The 18,959-nt window shown below is 43.8% G+C and overlaps 1 protein-coding gene across 5 annotated transcripts in view; it reads left to right on the forward strand.

The window, feature by feature from the left end:
• The window catches only part of RIPOR3 (RIPOR family member 3), a 42,050-nt gene that overhangs the window by 265 nt on the left and 22,826 nt on the right, over nt 1-18,959 (forward strand). Inside the window, exons 1-3 of one of the 5 annotated variants that reach the window (XM_039563589.1) lie at nt 38-54; nt 4,784-4,916; nt 17,635-17,753. In XM_039563589.1, the coding sequence (XP_039419523.1) occupies nt 17,653-17,753 (101 nt within the window). In that variant the 5' untranslated portion in view covers nt 38-54; nt 4,784-4,916; nt 17,635-17,652. Of the gene's footprint in view, nt 1-37; nt 55-92; nt 153-4,783; nt 4,917-6,284; nt 6,428-17,634; nt 17,754-18,959 lie in introns of those variants that run through there. The other 4 variants (XM_039563588.1, XM_039563587.1, XM_019284501.3 and 1 more) reach the window with 4 other exon arrangements.

Raw genomic sequence — 18,959 nt, forward strand, 5'->3', positions numbered from 1 at the left:
GCACCGGCACCGCCCGGCACCGGCACCGGCACCGGCACCGCCCGGCACCGGCAGGTGAGGGCTGCGGCACCGACAGGGCACCGTCACCTGTCGGGGATCCATACGGACACCGACGGCGGGGACTCGGTCAGCCCTGGGGCAGGCGGGCATCTGTAAGTGGGCAAGCTTCAGAGGATGCCAACATTCCTGCAGAGGCTGCAGCCGCGCAGAGAGGCTCGGTAGCTTTTGGGCCGGGGTAAGGGCATTCCCGGCAGGGAACACCCCGGAACCCCCCGGCAGGGGAGCACCTGGCTGCAGCAGGTGGGACAGTAAGAGGAGCAGGACGAGGTCTATGCCATCCCCTAGGGTTTGCCTTTTGGAGGTGTCGCTGTGTGGGCTGGCTATATTTTAGTTAACTCTTTTTGTCTGTGCAAAGATTACATTTTATTTGCTTTTTTTTTTGTTGCTTATTCGTATAAATACAAGTTGAGGTTTTGGGTCACAGTCCAGTTACATTTTGATCGAGAGTTTAATTTCCCCTTTTAAAAAGTGCTTTAAATAAGTTGGGCCATATGGAAGTAGAGTTGTTCATCAACCAAAGAAACTCGAAGGAATTGGAAAAATAAGGTTACATATTTCTGGAGCCATTTCTCGAGTATAGAACCAGCACCAGTACTCAAACTCCTGATTCAGTCATTTCCTTTGTTGGGATCAAGACTTAATCCATCCATACCTGTGTTTTCACAGCTGCAAAATGGGAGCTACACCTATTGATGAGGTGCTTTACATATCTTTTTTTTGAAAGCCCTTAATTAAAAACAAGAAAAGCAGAGGAAGATCATTTGCAAGGGTAGTAAACAGAGCAAAATGTGTCTGAGGGAATATTGCATGTTGAATGGAGAGGCACATGTGAGAGACATGCAGTGGCTAAAGGAGTGGGCAGTGAGAAACTCCTCTGTTGTGTTCCTGTGTCGTGCAGTTCATCCCTTCCCTGCTGCTGCTCTGAATTTTGCGCAGTGAATGACAAAAGCACCACGCGTAGCAGTGCAGGAAAAGCTGCACAAAACCTGCCAAAATGGGCTGGAGCTGTTGTGGAGTGGCAGGCCCAGCCTCTTTATGCCCCAGGTCTGGAGAGAAACGTGTGAGATAGAACACGTGTGAGCTGGTAGTGAACAATTAACTTGGCAACGTTCTCCTTCAGTTAGAGTCTGGATACCCTCTGGAGGAATGAAAGCGCTTCCCGGAGATGGCAGGTCCTGCATGCTGACCCCGTGCTCCATTCTGGAGTCAGTCAGGAGCTGCAGGGGAGCAGTGGCGTTCTGTTCACAGCACGGAGCCAAGAGCGTGGAGACAGAGGCCAAAGAGGGAGTTATGTAATGGATTCCCTAAGGGACACTGTAAGGATGGGATGGTTTCCTTCTGTCAAGACAAAGAGCAGCTGTACGGTTGCTCTACAATGTTCTCCCTAGCCCTGGGTTCCTTAGGAGCAATATAGGCAGGGAGTTGGGATCCTGTAACAGCACATCCACCAATGTCACTTTATTCCCTTCCACAGCTAATTCCTTCAGAAATACTCCTTTGGCATATCCTCATAAAGAGTCTGAGAAGTGGAATAGAGCCACTCTGGCTAGAAAGGGAAACCAGACTCCATCTGTGGGGAGGGGAAAGTTGTCATCCTCATGTGTCTCTTTCTCAGGGGTCTGAGGAGTGACAATGTGGGGTTACAAAGCACCAGGACAAAACAGAGGTCCTGGGTGTAGAAAGTTATCCAGGATAAAGCAAGGGAGGGGGAACTTTCTCAGAAGGGTTATTAATTTGTTCCATTTGGATGAAATAAATAGAAAGACTGGAAGTGAAGGAGATAATTTGTGTAAAATAGTAGGTTTAATATTATTTCAATCTGCACACTTGATCTTAGCCAAAAGGCTGAGAAAGAGGGAGCAGACAGAGTTGAGTTATCCAGACTGTGTTGGCCAGAACTGGATTTTGGAAGGTGATTGGCTGGTGACAATCCAAAATTATGGACATCAAGTCATGCAAAGGACATCAGCCAGCCTTTAATGGCTACAGGTGCTCAGGGCCCTGGCTTTAATTCCCATCCTCAGATGCTGCCTCCGGAAGCACAAAAGGGACATACATATTTATGAAATACCAGGTTTTATCCTCTTTTTTTCAACTTTTCCATTTCTGCTGCCAGTTTGTTCTCCCTGAGGACAGACTGCTTTAAACCAGTATGTCTTCAAAGATAGAATGCCTGAAAACTATCTTTTTTTTTCAATTCAACTTTTTTGGGCAAAAACTTGGTTTTCAGACAGACAAGGAATTTAATCATCAGTAATTTAGAAGATCAGAACACTAAGATGATCTTGTCATTAATACAGAAATGCCCTAAGTGTAGTTAGCAAACACATTTATATGTAACTGCTCTAGATGTGAATTTAGCTGTTTCCAATTAAATTATAAAAACTACTTTATGGAGAACATATGCAATTATTATTGGGACAATAACTCTGTCAGTGATATTTTATTGCTCATCAGATACGTTCTTTCCATGAATCCATCCCTGATCTGCTTGATGAAGTAGCAAAAATCTACTTCCATTATTTCCATAACATAAAATCTGTTGGTACTCAAGAGCTTGAAGAGCCCAGGGATGAATGTTTTGGGAAGAACTTCCCCATGGAAAGGGTGCTCAGGCCTTGGCAGGGGCTGTCCAAGGAGGTTTGGAGTGCCCATCCCTGGAGGTGCCCAAGGAAGGGCTGGAGGTGGCACTCAGGGCTCTGGGCTGGGGACAAGGTGGGGATTGGGCACAGCTGGGACTCCCTGGGCTGGGAGGGCTTTTCCAACTTTAAGGATTCTGGGATTCTGGGAGGGGGAACTCATCCTGGGGCAGCTTTGGCCTCCTGACCTATCTCACGTGTAAAATGGTGACAAGCCAGCAATGCCTGTGCAGTGCTGGGAGATGAGAAATCAGCATCAATCTTGCTCCATTACATAGGGAGAGTTATGTTTATGATTAGGGAATGAACCTTGTTCCTCTTAGCTGAATAATTTATTTATTTCACGCAGTAGGAACAGCAGTAGCAAAGCACTCATCATTTTATATTCAAAAACCCCTGGCTTCTAGACTGTGTTTACCATGAGAGTTTTCTCTAGCCATTGCTGAAATGTTTTAAAACTTGCCATTTTAAGCTATGCATAAATATGCATAGCTGATGTTCTGTGTGCCCGGGAAGGCAGAAAGGGTGACCTGATTACGTGTGTTCACAGATCTCTGTCTGCTTCACATTCTTGCAGACAGAACACCAACATAACTTTCTTCTTTCAGGATAGTTAATGTTCTGGCCCGGAATTACAGCGCCAGATGTGTTGCCACAGAAACAATTTAAAGGGAGAAGGAATTGTGAGCAAATTGGCTTTCTTGTGGAAAATGTTTGAGAGCTTCTCCTTGGTTTCCCTGTTTCTATCTATGTGTGTGCACAGCAGAGAATAAGGGGACAACTTTGCTTTTGTTTCATACATCTGCTAGTGGTTTAAAATTCTCTGTTCAGGGTTGAAAATTGAAAAATATTCTATTATGGGCATGACTTACGTACCTCAGAGACATTTTTTATTAAATCCTGATTCATTTTTAGAAACCTTTTGCCTTTGAAAATGTGCAGTGTGCTAGCTGATTTACTTACCTCCACTTGCAACATGCTTTGCAAAATATTTCCAGTCACAGTTGTTTCTGTGAAATTAAGAAAACATTTGACTTTATAAAGTTATCCCAGATTTTGATGCTGAGAATTAGGATCACATTCTCCTTACTACAGTTGACATGCTGATGAAAAGAGGGAATGTTTACAGGAAACATTTTGATTTAATCTTGCCTAGGAAGCCTTAAAGTAGCCAAAGCCCTTGATTTTAGCTAGCATTTCTTTTTCTCAAAACAGTGGATACTTTATTCAACATACTTTTTGGTCAACTATTATGAAAATATTTGTCTGAACAAAATGCATTGTGAATTACCTTAATATGTCCTTCTTGCATTTTTGACCACAGCACAGCATCTTTATCCTACAGTTTTGCATTCTGTTTGGGGAGAGTAATGAGAGAAACATCCAGGAAGGTCCCAGCTCTGGCAAAATTTTAAAAAGGCCACAATCCACACATAAAGAGCTTTGTTTCCACAGTTCTTTGTCCTTCATGCATTTGGGAGGTCTTTGTCCCTGCACATTTTGAAATACTGCTGGCTGTGGAACTGAAAGAGCCATAACTGGCTTATCTTAGCAAAAGCTAAGGTGACGTTTGGGGGTCTTTGGAGTGATGGAAAGACCTTGCCATATGCACTTGCATGCACGCTGCTGCCATGGTTTGGGAGGGAATGGACACAGAGTTATCCGAGGAACCTCCTGTCCTTATTTGTGTGTTTAGTATTTCCCTCTGTGAGATTTATGATTATTAAATCTTTTTTCTTATAGCCAGAGTTTCAAATGCCCCTGGGTTTGGAAATACACAATTTATTCCCTTTTTTAGTCATTTTTGTACAAATCTGGGATCTTTTCCTTTGACAAAAACTGTTTATAACAGAAATATATCCAGGTATCCCCGAGTTAGGAGCAGTTGCTTATGCTTTTGAAAACAGTTTTCCCTTATTTCAAGTGTCCTGCCCGAGTTCTGGTTTGAAATCTCGGGGCTCTGGAGCTAGGCTGCATGCCATGTCCCACATTGGAGTTCTGGCAGCCTCACAGGCATCTGCATCACCCAATAAGATCTGCCAGGCCGATAAGAAACTCATTTCTCTCTTGCATTCCTTCTTCAGGCACAACTCCAGCCCTGGGTGTGGAAGGAATGCAGAGCTGGGCCTAGAGCTTGTGTCTCCTCAGGTTAGAAATGAACTTCCAGTGTGAAATGTGGCTCTGAATCTGCATCCCTGCCTCGCTGGGAGACCACAGGTATTTGCATCCAGGTTTCTGGTTTGGGAGCTCTCTGGGGTGGAATCAGCCCTTATGTTTACAAGCTGATCCAAAGGTGCCCTTAATTAGTTCACATCTCTCCTGTTTGATCCCATGAGAAGGTAGCTTGGTGTTTCCTTAGGCAGTAGAGCTTTCCCAGACAGACATTGTAAACTAGAAATATAGGTACTTGTAATTTTCTTAAAAACCTCCTTTGGGCCTGAAATGTCTTGTGCTTGGTTTCAATCCAGTATTGACTAAGACTGGAAAGTGTGAATAATGTCAGTTCAGCTGTATTTGAGTGAATCAAATGAATTTTAAAACTATGTACTTTCCACTTATATTTTTCCATAATTCTCTGCACTTACATAACCTCTGTTTTATTATTGAAATTGCTACAGACTTGAAGAGGGAAATATCATTTCCCAATACTGGGCCTGAACAGATAAACAGGGAGGCAATCCCAAGGCCTCAGTGTGCTTTAAAATCTGAATGTTTGCTGCTTTGATGTTGGCATGAATGGGTTTGTACTTCTACTAGTGCAGAAGAAACACCACCTCAATAACCTTCAGTTTCCCTGTGCACTGAATTTCTGAAATGTTTCCATTATGTAATTGAAATTTTACAAAAAGAGTTTAGAAAATTCCTCCAGATTATAAGGAAGGATTTTGTTTGATGAGATCTGTAAAGTTAAAATAGTAGGCTGGGGCTTTCTAAAAGAACTGGCACCTGTGGATATTCCAAATGCAGCTGTTTGAGCAGCCACTGCAATCCAGTGCATGGACATGGCTGAGAACTGATCTGTACAGAAAGTTCATTGGCTTTTCTACAGTTTGGAAGATAACTGGTTTGTAGGAAATTAGTGACCTGGTTTTTTACAATGGGAGGCAAAAGAAGAGCAGTTGCATTGGATGGATCACGTGTGAAAATGCCTCGCCCTGAGTCCATCAGTAACACAGTGTGGTGTAAGTTGGTTGCATGGATCCCTGTAACTGCACATCTCTTTGTGCTGTCAGCACAGCCCCAATGCCCGGACTGTGTGGAAATCTGTCACTGTGCATTGTCTGAAACGGAGCCCCAGACGCTGAGCTGGAAGGTGATGCCCCCTCTGAAGAGCCCTGGCATACAGAAATACTCCTTCAGTTAGGCACAAGAGCCAGAGACAATAGAGCTGTCCTTTGTGTAACTCTGCTGAGGTCACTGCAGCTCGTCCCTAATTCCACTGAGGCCGACTTGTGCCTCTCCCTTTTTCTGAAGGGTTCACATGCCAATGTGTTGTGCAACAACGTAATTTGTTAACAAATAAAGAAGAATTTAAATAACCTTAGAAAATCAGTGCGGGCATCCCAGCTGCCTGCAAACAAACAGCAGAAGTGCAAAACATTTAAGTAGCAATGCAAAGTATCTCAAAATTGCTTGAGCTTGGGTTCTTCAAGAACAAAAGCACAACTGTAAGGAGAACATGCTCTGCAGGAGAAGGCTTTGGGTGAGAACATACACTGCATCTTCTGGTAAGGTCTTCAGTTCAGACATAATTTCTGTGCTATTTTCTCCAGAGCTGTAGTAACACATGATGAATCTTTTCCCCATGTGTGTATGTATGAATTTGACTACGTTTAGTTTCATTTAAAGCAATAAGCGAGGATCCTTTGACCTGTAATTGTCAAATTATGTTTACAATGCAGTAAAACTGCATCTTCTTGTAAAATATCTCTCGTGAGTAAGCCAAGTTATATGGAGCAAAACTCCACTTTTCTGTTAGAACATTGAAGCACTGCCTGCCCTTGCTGCTGTAATTGTGTCAGAGTCTGGCTTTCATCCTGGATCTGTATTAGTGTATTGCTGGAATCACTTGTCAATATGTTTTGTATCTGAATGGCCATTTCTGAATTTTGAAGATCACCCAAGGGTGACTTTCTGCCAGGAAGGTCTCTGGTCTGTGCATTCGCTGTGGCAGTTCTGCAGAGGATCACCAGTGGGAGTTCAGAAGATCTCTGGTCCATAGATGCTGAGTAAACCAGTCCAAAGTCTAAGAAAAACTCCTTGTGATGCTGAAAAATAGGAAACACTAAGCAGATGTGTTAGCTGCAGTAAAAGCTTTGGGTCCTCAGGGAACAAACAGTTGGGTTCACAGACTTTGAAGAAGTCTGAGACAGAGAGCTGATTGACTTTTTTTTGTGCACAAAGCTGAAATGCATTTTCATGAGTGACTCTTGCCATGTTTATTGATGGTATTCATAACATTTCAAGGGACCTTAAATTCCATTAGCTTTTGGCTTAAATGTTGAAGTGGTTTGATCTCGACTGATCCTGCTGAACAACTTTTGCTTAGCACTTCCAGTTGTGTCTGCCTTTTTTTTCCAGTGAGTAGCTCTTGTGTGCTTGGGCTGGGTGTTCTGGGGTGCCTGACATTTCCAGGAATTTGTTATCTCTGGCAGAGGCCTCGTTACTGTCAGTCATTGATAAGTGGGAAAGTAAACATGTTGCTGATGAGACAGTGCACCTTCAATGGCTGAGCACTAGTCTGACTTCATTGCACACAGTGGTCCTCCAGAGAAAAAGTCTTCTACCACTCATTAATTTAAAAAATTTTCTTGACTGTATGATTTTGGCTATAACTTACCTACTTCTTGCTCCCTTCTAATGTAGAGTTTTTTTTCTTGTTTACAAAGTCACATTGGTGCCATCACTTTCTAGTCTTGCTAGAAACGCTTCTGAAATGTCTGGCAACTATTTAACTTTTAATGAATACGAAAAGGGAGTTTTCACATGACCAAACAGATTCTTTCTATTTGCTGACTGTGAAAGACTTGAATTAAATAGCAATAACAAAAACACAGGGCTGCAGAAAGGGAGTTGGTAGAGGCCAAGGCAGATCTCAGTCAGTTATTCTGATGGATGGCACAGCCACTCTCCTTTGGAGATGTGCTCTCAGAACTGGTTTTGTGAGCCCTCCCTACCAGACTTGCAGGAAAACAACTGCTTTAGAGAAACCACTTGAAACAGTCCTTGCTAGGATGTCTTCTTTAGGCCAGAAGAGATTTAAGGGGCACTCCAGGAAGTAGCAGTCACTGTAGGTTTTGTAGTGTTTCCGGGGCAAATGATGCCCAGAAGTCAGTACACAAGTTTGCCTCCTCAGATTTTATAATTTTATAATACAGAGAGTACTGCTGTAATTCTGTTTAGGCTTGAAACAATCCAAAGCTGTCTTCTAGGCAGGGCCAGACTGACAAAACTTGAATATCTGGTTTAAAAGCAAATGTAGTCCAGTTTAGACTGCATTTTCCTCAACTGCTCACTGCACCATTTGTATCCTAATGCACATTAGTCTTTCAGCTGTTTCCAAGCTATCTCCTTTTGAATGTTTAATATCTAAGAACCAATTAGTTCCATTTTGTTTTCTTTGGATAGTTTGCAATTAAACATTCTTTCAAGTGGGCTTTATTTAGCTAGTTCCATCACAAAAATAAGCTCCAAGGGAATGAAGAGAAGTTCAAGCCAGCCAATGTTTATTTTTATTATTAATAATTTATATTATGGGAGTCCCCGGGGGAACCAGGGCCCCACTAAACCCAGTTTCCCCTGCATGTAATGACTGTGTCTCACAAGACTTTATTCAGCAGAAGATTCCTTTTGGCTGCTGTGGCACAGTGTGGGGGACCTGCTGCAGGGAAAGGACTGATGAAGAGCACATAAAGACAAATCAAGAATCATTATTTTAGAGAAGCTTAAGCTAGGCACCAGAGGGAGAATCTGAGGCATCTTTTCTAAAAAAGAAAAAAAAGGCCATGCTTGTGTATTTTTCCAATTTGAGTGCCAAATCATGACCTTGAAGGTCTTGTTCATCATCTCTGAAATGATGGTAATGCTCCCAGTGACTCTGATGGAAGCAAGACTGGGCAGAGAAGTGATGGTCCTAAAAATCTTATCTCTTTCTGAACTAGCAGTAGAGGACACTTTATATTTTAAAAACACACTGATGGGCAAAGCTGGTTTAAAAAATGTTCTTGTTTGGTCAGATTTCTATCAGAAGTTATGGTTTTCACAGCGTCTGGTCCTCAGTAATTGGTCTGCTTTTTGTTTTACAGAAGTCTTGAGAGAAGTAATTTAGGGTCCCTTGCCAAATTCAAAGGTGACACAGAGCCAGCCCCTGGCTTTCTGTAAATGGGTTGAACAGAGTTAGAGCAGCTCCCATCACCTGAGGGATCCTGCTCTCTGTGGGATCCCTGTGTGAGTTAAGGGGTAGCAGTGACGTTGGGATGAGCAGGGCTGTGGGGTTCAAGTGCCTTCAAACAAGTGCAGCACAGTAAATTTTCCTGCTGGAGGAATTACCATCCTCCTCCCTTTCCTTTCTTTGGAAGCTTTGCAGCACTCTTTCCATAATTCCAGAGGCAAGATCTAGACAGGAGTTTTCCTGACCATATTCCTGTCCTCATTAGTTCAGTTTAAAGGGGGTGAGACATCTGGTTCCAAGTACAGGTGTGTGGTTAGGATGGAGGGCTTTTTCTCTCCACAGAAAAATCACTAAATCTGGCCATTTAAGACAGATTTTATAGGAGCTAGAGCTGGGCTGTGCAAAGTTCACCTCATTAAAAATAAGCCCAAACCAAATAAAAGCAGAGAATAACAGCATAAAAAATGTGGGCCATGAATGTCAGAGCATGTGTATTAGGAACTGGTAAGAAGTGAAGGGAAAAGTACAGATATACCCACATAGATTCAAAGGTCTTGTTTTTTTTCCACGAGTAAATATTTGGCTTTAAAGCATAAACCTTTTTTCGCTTCTATTTCTCTCTTCTATGAAATTCTATATACTTTTCCTCTTTTTCCAGTGTTCGTTGAGATACTGATCCTAACTTAGCAACTTCATTATTTCTGTGGCACAAGGTTATCTTGGTAACATTTATGGGAATAAACCATGGTTGCCATAGCAAGCGGGCTGGATAGATCAGTTCTTAGTAAGGGACAATTTTCCTGGTCAGACAGGTAAGCGGCACAGTTTGTCCCACTTCAGAAGCACCAGGATATTGTGATTCACAGAACTCAGTTTTTGAAGATAACAAATTACATCCCATATGCTGTTGGACATCAGATTTCCCTCTTGCTGGAATTTTGTCATCTGATTTGGTTAATATACCCTTCTCAGTGTAATAATCAAAGCATTTGCCTGTCCATCATGGTGGCTGCTATTGAAACTTAGCCTTGGGACTTTCCACAACCCTAAGGCTGAGATAAAGGACCTTTCTTATGTCATAATTAACCTGGAGCTGGGCTCCTGCATGACAAGGCTGGCTGGAGACATGATCACACTTGATAAGTCTGTTCGTAACACACATTCAGGCATAGGTTGGGGAAAACAAGGAGAATGAGGTCTGTATTACAGAGGAAGGATCCTTGGGGTTCATAATTAATAAGCAGGAATCTCTCAAGGCCAGAACTGGTGTGATTCAGTGCCAGGCGAATTTTCTCTTGTCCCAAATGGAGGAGCCTGCTCCTCGCTTGTAAGCTGCTGTCCCTCACCTGCTCCTCCTGGGCAGGAGGCTGGGCTGCGGTGCCCTTCCAGCGGGGCTGGCTGCGCTCTCCCGCTCCGCCAGCGCTGGAAAAGCTGCGGGTCGGGCCAGCCTGTGCAGCCTGGCGCCCTCCTGAACCCCCGACCCAGCCTTGCAAGTCTGTCAGCAAGCTGGAAATTGAAAGCAGAGGAGCACAGCAAGGCCTGTGCTCGTAAATCAGCTGGTAATGGGTGAATCGTCCTGTGCCTCCCCCAGGAGGAAAGGCAGAGTCCGTGGAGGAGCCCCCAGCACCTCGGAGAGCTGGCACGGGAGCCAAGGGCTGTGCCACGGGCTGCCAGAGGATGGAAACCAGGCCTTGGTTATGGGCAATCGCTGCGGCTTTTCTTAGTCCAGCATTGCCAAAACACCCCAGTGGGATTTACAGCCAGCTGTGATTCCCAGTAACACATTTCCACGAGGGCAGGGGCACAGTCCATGGGGTGATCCATGCTGAGCTCCCCGGGGCTCGCTGGCAGCTGCTGCTGCTGCTGCTGGGAGGCACGAAGTGGCCACGACATCATGTCTTGGAAAATAATTTCCAGGCCATTAACTAGGTCAGGCCAACTTCTGCTGCCGGATTCTGCTGGGAATCTGGAATAAATGGCTGATTAATTTCCTCTGGATGTGCACACTGTCACTGAGAACAGAACTTGGAGCTGCATGCTGAGATGGAAAGTGATTGGAAATACAGGAACACTTGGGGTGCAGGCTTGAAAAGCAGCTCATCCTGGACTTGAAATCTGAGTCCTGTTTTCAAAGAACCCCCTAGAAATGGGGCCATCAGACCTGACCTCCAGCACAGGACAAGCTGTCTGAGAGCACTGCCTGTGATATTTAAATTTATTGCTGCCTAGGAAGCCTGGACCCCAGAATGCCATTTCCAGAGGCTGGCATGAAGCTATGGGAGGGCCTAATGAGTAAAGCAATAACTTGGATCAAAGCTGTTTATCTGATTTTCTTTTAATGGCTTGAGTATGGCTAGGAGGAAAGTATGCAGTATTTAAATATATATTCAAGAGTTAAATCTGCATAGATAAAATTTGCAAAAGTACCAAAACTAGTTACACACTGAATTCCTGCCTTTCTAAATAACGCAAGCTCTGAATATAATTCTTATTAAAAATCAATTGAAGTAGCTCCTAAGAGCCTAAAATACCTATGAGAACGGGATTATATTCCTGAATCACTTGACATTTTCAAAATACAACGTGACAGATGTAAATTTGGTGCAAAGTAAAGGGCCCGTCTCATAATCTGAGTTAAACAGGCTTGGGTCAAGAAGTTCTGTGGAACATGTGCAGCTACACAGGGGAGCAAAAGCTTCCATCTGCAGCAAAACTGTGATGTAATTACTCTTATTGCTCAATCTTAACCCAGCAGAAATGCCTGATGAATGGGTGGAAGCTATTTGTGTCCCTTCTCTCCCTTTTCACAAATCTGTTTGACCAGATAAAAACTAAGTATCAAGCACACATTTCCCATGTCTGTATGTCCCATGTCAGTGGCTCTCCCCTGTCTGTGGTGGGCAGCTGGAGCTCTCATGTGCTGGTGTGAGACAGCAATGATAGCCACAGGTCAGAGTCCCTGTGTTGGAGTGAATGACATCAGACCTGTTCAGGTTCTGCTGGGAATCCTTTTGCTGGGAGTTCTTGCCACAAACAGGATTTGTCTGAAGAAAGGATCCCTATTTGCGTGTGATGCTGTGTTAAAATACCTATTTCGAGAGTATTCTGAGATCAAGGCACTGTGTGTCTCCCTAACGCAAATTATTTTTCCTCTCTTGAAAATAACCAGATAATTTTTTCTTAGTTCTGCCCATAACTGTATAAATAGAATGTTTGTCAAACAGCTGAACGAAACCGCTTAAAATGTGAGGGGTTTGAATGATAAATTTGGAATGTTTATGTAGCACAGTAGACATTGCTACTGAGGTCAATGGTTTTCCTGAGGAATGCTGGAGAGCAAAGATTAAACACAGTGTGTATTTTCCCAGGGGATTCAGCCTGGGGCCGTGCCCAGACGGTCACTTCACTCCTGCTTCACTCAGCCTTCATCACAGCCACCTTCAGGGGAATGAGGGCTGAGTCAGGCCCTTATCACCTCTCATTCATTTCATGGTCTGGATTCTTTACATGTCCAACACTGCAAAGTAAGTGCCAAAGCCCAGACATTTCCACCTATTCCACAGTGCATTGACATCACAAAAACTTCAGTGGTCCAGGCCTAGACCAGCCCTGAGACTTTGTTCAAAATCTTTGACAGGATTGTAATACAGAGTGGGGATCTGATTTTGTTTTCTTTATCAGTGTCATGAAAGACAAATGCCACTGTCTGCTGCAAGTGTTTCTGGATACAGCCCATCAGCAGCATTCAGAAGGGTCAGTTAAATCCATTGTCCCTATGTTCTGAAATAAGCAAGAAGAAAAATAATTGTGATTACATCAATGTGATGGCAGACAAACGCAGCCCAGTTTGCAAAATCAGTCTTAAATTTAACTTATGCTGAAGATTTTTGGTGTAATTGCGTTAGAGTTGTCTTTTCACCCATGAAGTGTTTGCAGAATGTATTTCTTTCAGCTAAAATCCTGATCCTGATGCAATTGTAGCAGCAAAACAGTTCTGGTGGAAATTATAATAAATTCAGGGAAGCAGAATGCAAACCTAGCAGTTTTGACTGACTTTTTTTTGAAACGGCCAATGATTAGCTGGAACCACAGCTCATTCCTAAGGTCCAGAGAAGGTCTCTGAAGGCCCTAAATGTTCATGTACTGATTCACTGCTGATTCTGGTTCTGTACTGTGAAAGCCGAGTTTCAGTAGAGATGGTGCAGAGCCACTACAGACCAATGGCACGTTTGTTTGGCTGTCATGAAGTGAATTTTATAAAACCATGCTATAAAAGACATAAATTCCAGGTGGCAACTCTGCAACAAACTCGTGCTCTGCTGTGCACAAAACCACCAGGGGAGTGTCCTGATAGGCACAAATCTAAGCCCCAGATTTTAGCACGAAGGCCCCAGTCTCTCCAATAAACTGTTGGGCTTACCAGATACTGAATTAAGTATTATGTTGTGATAATACAAAATGAAATCAACTCTGTTTGGTTCCCACAACTAGAAGTTAAAATGGCTCTCTTGTCTTTCCAAGTAAAGTGAGTGTAATATTTATGAATAAAATTATGTATAAAAATAACAAGGGTCTAAAAGTGTAAGGAGAAGGATTGCACCTGGCAGTGGAAGGCAAACTGTCATGATCACATAATGTATCCTCAACCACAAACGTGACCCTCAGACACTGCAGTTATTAAGAATGGATGTCTGTCAGTAATTGTGTTTATTTGCTATAGTGACAATAACTTGCTTGATTTCAGCCTGGCTTTTGTTGTGTCAGGCCAGTGAAGAGCCGGTGGTGCCCCACAGGTGAGGTCTGGAGCCCTGTGCAGGCTGCCAGGGCCCACGAACAGCTGAGGGAAGCAGAAGCTGGTGCAGTTCTTGCAGAAACACAACCAGGAGAAAGTGTCTCCCACCCACTGCCCATTCCCAGTTGGAACATTACAAACTTTGGGGAAACATGAATACTTTCCTCTAGCAAGGGTTCACCAAGTGGACCTCTTGGAGATGCTAACACAAAAACACGGCTACTAATTTAAAGCACTAAACATGAGCAGAAACATTTTGCAAGAAGTCGTTGAGTCATATTTTCCTCATAAAATTGTTGAAACCATTGTGCCCAGAAACAATTAAAGATGTGAGTAGGGCTGGAAAAGTTTAGCCATAAACACAAACAGACACCATTATTTTGTTTGTAGAAGGTGAAGGTCATTTGGCTTGAGGAGCATCCTCAGCCTCAGAGGGAGGGAGCGCAAGATGCAGTTTGTGTGTCCTCACTGCTCAGAGGAGCCCCAGGGTGCCTGGATGCTTGGTCACACCAAAGCTGACACACCAACAGTCTGTTATGGCAAATGGACCACTGAAACAGGGCCAAACAAACCTACTCCTTTGATCTGGAAAAAAAATTCTTTTTTGATTCAAAGGTACATTTCTGAGACCTGAAGTCTCAACCATAGGAATGGCACGTATTAAAACATTACAGCCAGTGAGTCCCTGGCAGCTGGGAGGTGTGCCCAAGACTCACAAGCTTTAGAAGACTTTGTCAGGACTCCACGGTTTTTGCAGTAGTTTGGTGTTCCAGTTGCCCCTGGCAATAGACTCCTTTATTTTGGCCTGCTGTTCTTGTGCTCTGCATATGCAGCCCCTGGCTAACTGCTGTTCCGTGCTCTGGGGGAAGAGTAAAGGAGAGGAAGTTCCTCTGCTCCCCAGGGCATAATCCCTGTTTCTATGAGATTTGGATACACTGGCACAGCAGAGGTTACAGGTTGGAAGGCAGATTTGAACTGAGCTTTGTCGGGGTCCTTATCTGGTTTATTTCTACCCTAAAGGGAGGGTAGAATTTGAGATGGATCCAGATGCTTTTTCTCAGGGGCACTTGTAATGTAGCTCAGCACTTTTATACAGACACTCCATCTAGAAAACCCTCTGTTTAAACAACTGCATTATAAGTCTTACAAATAAAATGTTTTCTTGACATCCAACTTATGGTCTTCTGCTCAGAAATGTGAAATGAGCCGTAAGATTTCTTGGTCACTACAAAAAATACATGTGCAAGTGTGTACCAAGAGGTATTGACTTTGTTGGCATTATTTTGAAGCAAGAAAGATAACCCCTTTATTTGTGCTTTATTTAAATTCTCTTCATTCTTAGGGAATTGGAAAGAGGTACTTGTGAGTTGCTTTTGAGAGGAGCAGTACATTGGAGCAGAACATGACAGATTCAGTGGCCTTGGGGATGGAGCTTTGGGCAGCTACAGAAAGCAGATGACCCTGGAGGAGCTGAAATGCTTTTGGCCATGCCCATGTGAGGGCCAAGGCTTCTCTGGCTCCTACCGAATTGCAACAGTGCATCCCCTGGAAATCCAGAATTATACTGGATTTATAAACACACGTGGTCAGGTCTAGGAAATTTGGGCAATGTAGTTCTTTTGCTAATTTAGTTTTGGGGGTCTGTACATTTCCCACATACTCCTTCACGTCAGTCCCACAGGTTTTACTTAAGGAGTCTTCTCATCGTTTTCCACTTCCTGTTCCCTGCCAAGGGTCTGCTTGGTTTTGTTTGTTCCATATCTGTGTGCTCCAAAGGCTTTCAGTCTCATGTTAGGCAGGCTCTAGAGCAGCTGCTCTTGCACTTTCTTCCTCCTTTATACCCATGAACTGAGTTTCCCAGGTTAAAGAGCTGAAAAATAGATCCTGGGAATCTGGCTTAGCCTTGATGAGGGATGTGGTCAATAACCACAAGGCTATTCCTTTTATTTCCTCCTTTAACAGCTTGTTATGCAATTACATTTTTCAGTAAGTTACATGCTCTTTTCAGGCTAATGATCCTTTTGATGGGGTGACAGTTCACAGACTTACAAACATCTGAAAACTAGAGGGAAGAATGGAAAATATTTTGAAACTTCAGCTGTGATATGATGCAAGTCCAAGGACTGATTAAGGGTGTTAAGGAGGATCTTTTCAAAGCAAGAGAATAAAAGCACTGTATGGTTTGATTAAGAGGTGGTGGAGAGGCACCTGAGTTTTCCGTGTAACAGATTTCTGTGGATACTCCTGAGGCTGTGGAGTCACTGAACTTCGCTCCTCTGAGCAGTGAAATACCTGGCCATGCTCAGCACCTCTTTGCACACTGGAGAGCTTCCAAAGCAGGTGTCTCTCAGCTGGGATTTATCATTGTCACATCTTGCTCTACAGTGTTCTGCCTGTTTTCCCCGGGTGTATTCCTCAGCTTGGCACAGCCCATAGAACAGGCAAGGAGATGGGAGTTTAAACCTCAGCCCGGGGAATTGACTGAGTGGCTTCTCCTAAACAGGCAGGATCTCTGCTCCTGGAAATGCAGGACAGCTTTTGTTCCTGCTCTGTAGGTGATGGTACCTAAAGCGTGGTCACTGGCAGTAACTCCCTGTACTTGTAGACTAGCCCAGAATTAGCAAAATGCTCTCCAATCCCCTTCCTCTTGGGAAGTGTCTTAAACCATTCAGTTCTCTACAGGCAGCCTTCACAGGCAGGGAGGAGGTTGCTCTCCAAGTTAGTGGCAGAGCCAGGGAAAGAGTCTTACATTGACATTCTGGGCTTGTAGTCTGACTAATGGTAGCCATGCTAAAGGGATAATGTCAGGAACAAGGGCTGAGTGCAGAGTTCCTTTCCAGCATCCCCTCTGATGGATTAAGAGTGCTCTTCAGAGCACATTCTGTAATGTGGGACAAAGTTCTGCATGGAGCATTCAGAGCTCCTTGTTGGAGCTTGTACTTCTCTCTCCAGACGCATCCTCCAGCTTTTTGTTATACCCAGATTTACTCACTTGTGGTGTTTACATTACACCAGCTTGAGGGGGAAAGGAAGGGAATTTTTCTGTATATGAACTGTCTGGGTGATTTTCTACAGCTGCTTTGAAGGATATGTCTGTTACTTATATTGGGACTTGGATTCTATAGACATATGGCAGAGAACACAATTCTCCAAAAAGCAAGAGAGTTTGACTGATGGAAAACAAGAGAGCAATCCAAGAGAAACCCTGCCAGAGGAGGAGCATGAACCTGAAATTTACTGTTGAAACCAGACTTCTGCCTTGGTCTTAAGCACCACACAGCCAATTCTACCATTGACTGCAGTGTGGCTCTGCACAGATGCAAGGAGCTGCTTTTTCGACCTGACTAAGTCTGGAGCTTAAGTATTGTTCTGGCATCCACACCTATTTGGAAATACACAGGTTGGCCTGGACTCCTGAAGCACTGGGACAATTACAGGGTTTTTAAAAAGTCAGAAATGGTAGAGAAGCTCTGAATTGAGGCTATTCTGGCTTTTGCATAGTGAGTTTGTAAAATCAATCAGAAATTGAAGAGAGCATAAGAGATTTCATTTTAGACTATTCAACCCCTTATTAATTGTACTGTGGATGGCAACACAGGAAACGTGAATTGCAGACAAGTCTTTTTTTTCAATTTATTCTGCTGTGTGTTGTTTTGACTTTCCACTTCCATGCAGCTCACCACTTGCAGCAGCACAAGAACTGCCAAGAATGTTTGGCCTCATCTGTTTTTGTGTTTTGTGTTTTGTTCCAGACTCACTGACTGGGAGCCATGTCGGTCAAGCTCACGTTTGTGTCCCCTGGGGATGGGGGTGGGATCAGCAGGAGCTGCTCCTTCACTGGGTTCAGCACTGTGCAAAGCAGGAAACTGGCGTAAGTAACACCAAAACCAAAGCCCCTGGTCCCTGGGCAGCAGGCTGGCAGTGCATCGACCTGAGGCAGCTTTGTGGAGATGCTGTTCCTTCACTCCCACCTAAAACTACCGAGGGCTGCTCCTGCACTGATCAGCAGCTGTGCTGCCCTGCAGACTGCCCCACTGCTGGGCACTGCAGGGACAGCTGCGCCACACACGGGATGCAGCTTTTCCACTAAAAATGCTCCTGTGCTTTTTGTGAATTTAGCAATTCCTGTAAATCCCTGTAAATCTTGAGTGCTTTTAGAAGATATGACCTATAAATGGAAAATTAATATGGCCTCTGACTGCCAGTGCATGCTAGAGAAATATCAGAGTGAATCATTTAGCAGCACCACGTAGAAGTTTTGGGAAGTGTGCCTCCAGCAGTATTGTACTCAAAAAAATCCACTTCTGTATCAGCAAAATACCTCACTCATGTAACTAAATACCTTCTCAAAGAACCAGATGACTGAATTAAACTTTTGGTTAAACACAGCATGGTAAAGTATGAGCAAAAAATGAAATCCCAGTATGATTGTGATGCAACTGAGAACTCTTCAATTTGAATAAATTAATTAGTTGGTGAAAGTGAAAATTAATATTACCCCTAGCAAAGATCAGATCTCTAAAATCCCACCAACTGCTAAGGTCTGGAGAAAAACTCTGTCAGATGACGTAAACAGGCTTGAGCTCCAGTCCAAAGTGGGAGTTCTAGCAGGGAAAGGATCCACCAGGAGCTGTGGGGAGCAGCTGTTTCTCCACCAGGCACCGTCCAGCAGGGTCCCAGTGCTCCAGACAGAAAGTTCATGTGTCCCTTAGGGTTATCCTCTTACTTCTAACTGCAAAGCTTTCCTGACCAAGTGCCTCTCTTTATGCACTTTTATGACGTTGTTTTTCATTATGTAAGTGTTTAGACAGACAGTTTTGTGCAGGAACCACTGCAGTAAGGAAGATTTCTGTACTAGACATTCAGTCACAGCCCAGTGAACATGAGAGCCTGCCCTGGCATGGACAAGAAATTTTTTAATCACCCTTTCCTAACTTATCTCTCCCTCAGGCACTGTTGCAAAACTCAGCAGGAGTTTGCAGGGGCCCTGTGCAAGGTCTGTCCAAAGGATGACACACAAATCAGGCCCACATGGACACTCTTGAGCAGATACTAAATATACTTTTGCTTTTCTTTA

Source organism: Corvus cornix, chromosome 20, assembly GCF_000738735.6.
Source record: "Corvus cornix cornix isolate S_Up_H32 chromosome 20, ASM73873v5, whole genome shotgun sequence".
In the NCBI taxonomy this organism is placed as follows: domain Eukaryota; kingdom Metazoa; phylum Chordata; class Aves; order Passeriformes; family Corvidae; genus Corvus; species Corvus cornix.